Below are 7,855 nucleotides of genomic sequence, written 5' to 3'. Positions count from 1 at the left end.
GGCGATTGACGACGAGTCTGATTACCTGGAGGAGATAGGCGAAGACGAGGATGATGATGGCAGCTTCTGCACAGAGAGCAGCTTTCGGAGCCACAGTACGTACAGCAGTACCCCAGGTAAACCCCGTGTAATCTTCCGAGACAGACCGGGGGACGCACACCAAATGAATTAGAAATCGCAAGGGAGGAGTGTTTTTTTTCTTTTGCATTGGTAAAAACAACGACAGTGTAGCAAGCGGCATTGTTCAAAATGGAGAATGCACTGGGTTTACAGGCCACGGCTTATTGAAATAGAGGATCCCAGTAATACTACTGGTGTAGTAGTTAAAGTTTGTTTGTTCTTAACAGTTGCCGTTCCACGGGCAATCACGTAAAATGCATGCTGCTGTTGCTCCAGCCCGTATTCTCATTTTACATTATTTTGTATTTTTTGTCTTGCGTTATTACTAATATGATGAAGTGCATTAACATTTCCATTGTTTTGCTAAACTTCATTGCACATTCATTAAACACGCTTTATGCTTCCGCCGATTCTTTTTTAAAGGTCGTGTTTCTAGTTTAAATTGGGTTTTGTGTTTTTTGTGCAGAAAGTGGTGTTTTTCAGGTGCAATGCACGGGTGCATCATGTTGCTGTGTTTACATCGCTAAAGAGCGGGATGTCAGTGATTAGGAGGAGAGAAGCATGCAACAGTTGCCGTTAGGTGGCAGGTACACAAACTTAGCCCAACCACCTAGTTATTGTGGCTGGTGGACGTGATCATGTTTGATGCACTTTGCTGAATAGACACAATATTTAGAAACGTCAAGTGTAATTCTGCAAGATACTAATTGAACTCGGTGCCAGTGCACCGTGTGGCCCTTTTTGTTTTGAAAACATGCATTCGCTCCCGAGTTGCACAGGACAGTGGGGTTAATATAAAACGAGAGCTAGTGTTCTTTGCATAACTTACATGCTTATTAGTATTTAAAATAAGATGCTAGTGGTGGTGTTGCTAATCAGATCATTTATGATTGTTTCAAAAACAATTGTTTTGAGTGACCAAAATGTATTTTATTTATTTATTTTCCTGGGGGAGTTCTTTACATGCTTTTGTCATATGCAATAACCCACCGACCCCCCCCCCCCCCCCCCCCAACACAAAGTAAAATAAACAGAAAACACTTTTTTCGTTTTTTGCACACTTTTTTAAATTCAAATGCACGGTATGCTCAGTGCCCCCAAATGTATGTATGTGTGTGTGTGTATGTGTGTATATATAATATTAGGTGCCGCTTATTAACAACCTCTCGGTTCCCAGCAAAGTTGTCAATAAGCGAAAAGTCCCCGTTTAAGGGTATTTATATGGAACGATATACACCGTAGTTGTACAAATATGGCAGTGAAATACATGTGTTTTAAATGTTAGTGTTAAAAAAATAACACGAGAAACGCGAAATACTCATAGAACTGTTTACTTCAGGCGTGTGTAAAACAAAACCAAGGAGTCGGCTTAAACAGTACTATTGTCCCTGCAATGAGTGAAGCAAACATAAAATAATAATAATAATAATAATAAGTTTTACAATGTACCACCTCCCGCTGTAAATGCATCTCAATTTTGCGTGGAGCTTGGTATGCAGTTTCAAAGCACGATGCTGCCTCAGCCCATCAGAAACACGCAGTTGTGAAGTCTCTGTGTTGTAAAAGCTGCAGGAAGTAGGCATGTAAATCATGCAAGTGCGCTCTGTAGCACTGGCAGCTAGTAATAAAGCTGTCAGTAAGCGGCAACATGTTGTTAGGAACCGAAAGTTGTCTTTTTCAGGGTTGCTAATAACCGGCATCTACTGTGTATATTATCTCTGGGGATAATCTAATCTGTATATTTGCCCATCTTGTTGGTTGTTCTCACATGTGCATATTTAAGCCTCCAGGTAGGCATACCTGCTTGCACAGCCCAATACAAAGCATTGCATTAGCAGTTCTTAATTTATTGTCCTTTGGACAAACATCCAGTTCCTTAAAATAGAACTACATTGAGCTCTCTTGAACCCAAGTCGAGTTGGGTTTGCAGGTTAGATGCATGCTTACTGACTTGGGCTGCTGTGGTTCACCTTGTACTGTGATCTCATATTTGTTATATTTCTATAATTAAAAACATTTAATATTAATATTTTTAACAAAATATTTCTATAAATAAAAACATCTACTACAGTAATGGATGTAATTGAGGAAGGTAATTGCTTAAATTAAGCTAAGTCTTAAAGGGAGAGTAAAGCTTCTGTGGTCACCCACTGTAATTGTGTGGGATTAAGTTAACTGTCCTTCCATGCACAGGTCCTTTTGGTTTGTTAATGACCAGCCTTTTAGGAATGTTACACACACGATTTCCTAATTGTGTGGTTTTAGTGTTTATTTGTCCTCCCTGATTTGTCTTAAAATGTACTGCCAGCTTTAACATGTTTTCATTCCTTTTAGTATGTTTAGGATTCCGTAATATTGGAGAGAAGTTGATATTCGTGACCCATGCCTGTTATGTTTTTAAAGTAAAAGATCCCAGTTTTAATCTCGGTTTCCACCTTTTATCACTTGCATGCCCTCTGCTCAGATGACCCCTTTTGCTTCTAAATTGAAATCATCAACTGGCAAATTTGTGTTTTTAGAAATGCATAGCTGTGTTATTAAAAGCATAAGATTGTCTTTCTTTAGAGCTCTACCTGGAACGGGCTGCAAAACACATTAACGCTGAGGGGCTGCTCAGTGCTCCTGGGTTCAATCTAGTATTACTAAAGCCAACCTAAGGTTTTAAAATGGTCTTTTTGCCATGAAGGTAATTGTACAAATTGATACACAGTGGGTCTGAACCTGCAGGGGTCGAATGACTGAAGAGAAATTTAGAGCAAGTGGTTTGCAAAGAGCCAGTCTTTGCAGCAAATCAGCCCCTGTACATGGTAAAACAGAGTCCATGAATAGAAACGCCAAGAAGAGCAGAGAGTAGGTGAACCTAAAAGAACAGTGGGGTAGTATGTGAGGAGTCAAGCAGTGGTACTTTTGTGTGGATGCTACTAGTACCGTCTTAAAAAAAAAAAAACATCTTATTCAATCAATAGAGCCAGATTTGGTCATTCGAAGAGCCAGGTGTGACTCGGGAGCCATAGGTTGGTGACCCCTGATTCAGATAGAAGGTTTGTATTCACTCTTTCTAATAACCTATATGTTGTTTACCGATACACTGTGGCTCATAGGAAAACCTTGGATGGATCCGGCTATTTGCAGAACATCACTGAAAGAAGCAACTCGTTTTAATTGAAATCTGTTAATTAGGGAGCTGGGGGGAGGGTTGTCCTTTCAAGCCTATAGTCACGGACTGAAGGAAATTCAAAATGAGATCTTAAGTGTCTGTAAATGTTCTGGCTTCACTGGTGTGACATGGCAAGCGTGGAGGACTGTCCAGTCTTGTAAGAAGTTATGTTGTACTGATAACACAGAGGATTCTGCACTCAGGACTTTAAACAATAGAGGCCATTGAGACTGCTGGGGAACATGCAAAGTACTGGGTCTGCTGGGGACTCAAGAATGCAGACAAAAAACCAAACCATTTCTTCTTCAGACCAGGGAGCACTGCTTGTCATCATGGTCTCCATTTAGCTGAGGTTTTATTTTTTTTAAAGCGTAGGCTATTAGTCTGTAATCTCAAACCTTTCTGACTACTCTATAATGGTTCTATGGTAATGACTGTCCCCTCTTGATGTCTGCTGGTTGTTGAGTGCTGCCTCTATCATCTCTTGTTTGGCTTTTCATAAGCTGCAGGTAGTGGAGGTAGCCTGTGCACCAAAGTCTGGTTTCATCAAATAGAGCAGGTGGTAAAGGAGGGACAGAGGATGATTCTGAGTATTTAAACACGAATGCACAAGCTTTAATTCGGCAGATAGCTAGGGGTCTTCTGACTTCTGTTAAGGCTTTATTGCCAGATGTGTGCAGGTTCAGAACTGAAGCATGGTGCTTCCCTGTAAGCGTTTGTCTGTTGTAGTGCACGGCTGACTTCACTCCCCATCTCTCTCTGTAGTGTCAGTGGTCTTGCTGCTGAACTAGCTTATTTTATTTTTTATTTTTATTTTATTTTATTATTTTATTCTTTTTGGTAGTTAGACCAGTAATCCAGGCTAGGCACAAAGTCAACCTTGCACGAGTGTGAATGTAGTACAGACTGTGAAGGATTGTCCAGGGAGAGTGTCAGGTTTTTTGTGTGATATATTTTAAAAAGGTAATTTTAATGCAGTTACACATCCTTATTTATTCTGTGATCATGTCATACCTTACAGTGCACAATATGTGGAGTAGCTTGTTCTATTTTTAGAGGTACCGAGGGATATACTGTAGTTTTTTGTGCAATAAAGAAAAAAAAAAAGAATTTGTATTTCATCTCAAAACCAGAATAGAGGAGGTTGAGCTTGGTAAACCTCTGTTTGGCTAACTTCAATCAAAAACTGGAGCTTAGGTGTAGAAGTTTTAATGAACTAAAAGGGAGGTTCACCCGAAGCTCTTTCTGGGCTTTACACATTCGTGCACGTTCCTTTTGCTACTAGACTGCCTTTTTTGGATGCCTCGTCTGTTGCTGTTTCATTGTTCCCATATATAAAGGTTTTATTCTTCCAAGGTTAAACCCTTCACTCCTAGGGTTCCCTGATTCACATTCAAACCAGCGCGCTTCAACATTGTACTAGGTGATCGTAATTAGATTTCTTCCAATTTATGACTCAAATTAAATCTTAACTGCATTTCTTTCTCTCTTTCTCTCTCTCTCCTCTATTTTTGCCAGTGCAATAGATACAATATCTGCGTTTGCATCAGCTAATCAGATGTGTGCTGTTTGCTCTGGCTCCTATCAACAATACACTCTTGTAGATAACTCTAACCAAAGTCACATTGTAACATTGGCATTGAGAAAATGACATAATGACAGAAATGCATTGAAAGCACATTGATCATTTCTTTCTTTTGATTTATTTATTTTATTTGGTTTGCTTGCTCTTCTAGGGAGGAGAAGGCAGAGGATGCACCGGCCTCGCTCGCCGATCTTCGAGGAGAAGGAGGTGCCTCCCCTGGAGCTCCCCAAGTCCTCTGAAGACCTCCTGGTGCCCACTGAGCAGCTCCTGAACATTGTGGCCATTTACGATGTCCTGAGGAACTTTGGCACGGTCCTACGGCTTTCCCCCTTCCGCTTCGAGGACTTCTGCGCAGCCCTGGTGGGGCAGGAGCAGTGCACGCTGATAGCAGAGACTCACATCGCCCTGCTGAAAGCCATCCTGAGGGAGGAGGACACCTCCAACACCAGCTTCGGCCCGGCCGACCTGAAGGACAGCGTCAACTCCACCTTGTACTTCATCGACGGCATGACGTGGCCGGAGGTGGTACGGGTCTACTGTGAGAGCGACCGGGAGTACCACCACGTGCTGCCCTTCCACGAGGGGGAGGACTACCCCTACGGACCTCTGGAGAGCAAGATCAAGGTGCTGCAGTTCCTGGTGGACCAGTTCCTCACGACGAACATTGCCCGCGAGGAGCTCATGTCGGAGGGGGTGGTCCAGTACGACGACCACTGCCGAGTCTGCCACAAGCTGGGGGACCTGCTGTGCTGCGAGACCTGCTCGGCCGTCTACCACCTGGAGTGTGTGAAGCCACCGCTGGAGGAGGTGCCCGAGGACGAGTGGCAGTGCGAGATCTGCGTGGCGCACAAGGTGCCCGGCGTCACGGACTGTGTGGCGGAGAGCCAGAAAAGCAAGCCCTACGTTCGGCAGGAGCCCATCGGCTACGACAGACACAGACGGAAATACTGGTTCCTGGATAGAAGAATAATAGTGTAAGTACGCTGGTCTTGCGTGGTGATTTTTTATTTTATTTTTTGCAAACTCTTGTTTTGGATTGTTATACAGTGCTCTGTTCACAAAGCATTAGCTCAGGAAGAGTTTCTGAAGCTGTTTTTTACAGTTGGTAATGGTACCATTCATTTCCATATCAGACTTGATTTTATTGAAGAAAGCAGACTTTGTAATATATATGTAGAATATCTGGTTGTGAAATATGTAGAATGTCTGGGCTACAGGTTATGTAACACGAGTGTGTTAGCACCACAGTTTGGGAATTCTGCCAAACAGCACAGCAGCTGTAGTAGTGATGATGATGATGATAATCAATAACATAATCAAATAGTAAACCTATTCCATCATATGAGGCTTCAGTGAAACAACAGTCTGTTCTTAGCTGACATTTAAGAAGTCTCTAAAGGGAAATCACAATGGCACAAAGGGATTTGCCAGGATAGTGCTTGGAATTGGTTTAGCTTTGGCCAAAGAAAGAAGCCATTGAGCCATCAGCAGCACAGACTGCAGCAGTGCGCATTGTATTCATTGGAGGGTCTGTCTGAAGTACTGACTGACCAGGCTCAACCCTACAACAGTACATGCCTCTGAGAGATACAAAGCGTGAGACTGCGGAGAGGAGAATAACATTTTGCAGGTGGAGGGAGGCAGTAATCTTTTGTATTGTTGCACCACTATCTGTATGTTTTATATTCTCAGCGCTACCAGTGACATTCACCTCCTGGAGGCAAATGAAAGCCACCGTTTATATGTCTTCTGATTTTAACACTTGGGAACTAAATCAATCCATTAATTTAAGTGTGTACTTTATAGTCCTAGCATTTTACATGGGTAGGACTGTAGCACTGACGCACAATGTTACATGACATTTCTTGATGGGTTAGGTCTACTGCATGGAGCTGTCCTCTGTTTTACTGCGAGTAGTCCCTCCTGGGTTAGGTTCAGATTGAAATATGCTGTGTGGGGAACATGCGGAACTCTGTGCTCCCTTGTTCCGTGGGGCGGCTGTTCAGTTATGTCTTTTGTGTCTTTGCCTGGTCAGCGGACCTTTTATCTGAGATACTTAGCTACTTCTTGTCTCCTTTATGGTTTTTGCAATGAGTTACAAGAATGAAAACAGCGCTCAACCAGCTGTACGGTACATACAAGGAGGTTGTTGGGTTTGCAAGGCTGTAACTGCTCATGCATGTGTAGAGCATGGTGTTGAAGCTGCTGCAGAAGATCTGGGAGACCCCCCCTCAATACCAGAGGGACACAGCGCTGCGTTTCATTATACTGCATGTAAAAAAAAAAATTGTGGAAAAATAACAGAAACCTAAGCTTGTGTAATGTAATTTGCATAGCGCCCTTCATGTGCAAGCATCCCAGGGCGCTTGACAAAAAGTCAAAAAGAGCCAGTTAGTTCAGTAACTGTGTTTTTATTCCTTAGAGAGGAAGACGGGGAACATGAGAAGAAGGTTATTTGGTACTACAGCACAAAGGTTCAGCTGGCAGAGCTGCTGGAACGCCTGGATAAGGACTATTGGGAAAATGAACTTTGTAAAGTCCTGGAAGAAATGAGAGAGGAAATTCACTCTCACATGGACATCACTGAGGATCTCACCAACAAAGCCAGTGGCAATAACAAGTCATTTTTGACAGCAGCTAATGGTAAGCGACACCTCTCCCCAAACCAATACAGCAACACAAACAGGTCCTTTTTATTTTCAGTTTTTATAAAAGCTACAAGCTTGGAATTTTAGCCCACATGTATTGTTATCTGTCTTGCACTTAAAAACAATAGTGAAGCATAGCATATGACTACTGTAAACATAACCATGAACTATTGAGTCTTGAAATAGGAAAGGAGCACTGTACTGATTTATACCAAGACACAAATCCACGACTTCACATACACTTCATACATTTATGTAACTAGTAATAAATGACAGCAGTATAGGTCTCCGTTTTATCTTTCAAATCATTTTAAAAGGAACACATCAAAACGGCATTCCCTCAGC

The 7,855-nt window shown here is 42.3% G+C and overlaps 1 protein-coding gene across 13 annotated transcripts in view; it reads left to right on the top strand.

Annotated features, from left to right (window-relative positions):
- LOC117423482 (nucleosome-remodeling factor subunit BPTF-like) overlaps positions 1 to 7,855 on the top strand; it is a 39,222-nt gene that overhangs the window by 662 nt on the left and 30,705 nt on the right. For 12 of the 13 annotated variants that reach the window (XM_058989678.1, XM_058989681.1, XM_058989680.1 and 9 more), the window contains exons 1-3: positions 1 to 116; positions 5,014 to 5,836; positions 7,285 to 7,505. The exon at positions 1 to 116 is cut by the window's left edge and continues 662 nt beyond it. In XM_058989678.1, the coding sequence (XP_058845661.1) occupies positions 1 to 116; positions 5,014 to 5,836; positions 7,285 to 7,505 (1,160 nt within the window). The remainder of the gene's footprint in view (positions 117 to 5,013; positions 5,837 to 7,284; positions 7,506 to 7,855) is intronic. The other variant, XM_058989683.1, reaches the window with a different exon arrangement.

This window comes from Acipenser ruthenus, chromosome 17 (genome assembly GCF_902713425.1).
Source record: "Acipenser ruthenus chromosome 17, fAciRut3.2 maternal haplotype, whole genome shotgun sequence".
NCBI lineage: Eukaryota > Metazoa > Chordata > Actinopteri > Acipenseriformes > Acipenseridae > Acipenser > Acipenser ruthenus.
The sequence above is the reverse complement of the archived record's forward strand: the minus strand, read 5'-3'. Positions and strand labels throughout refer to the sequence as shown.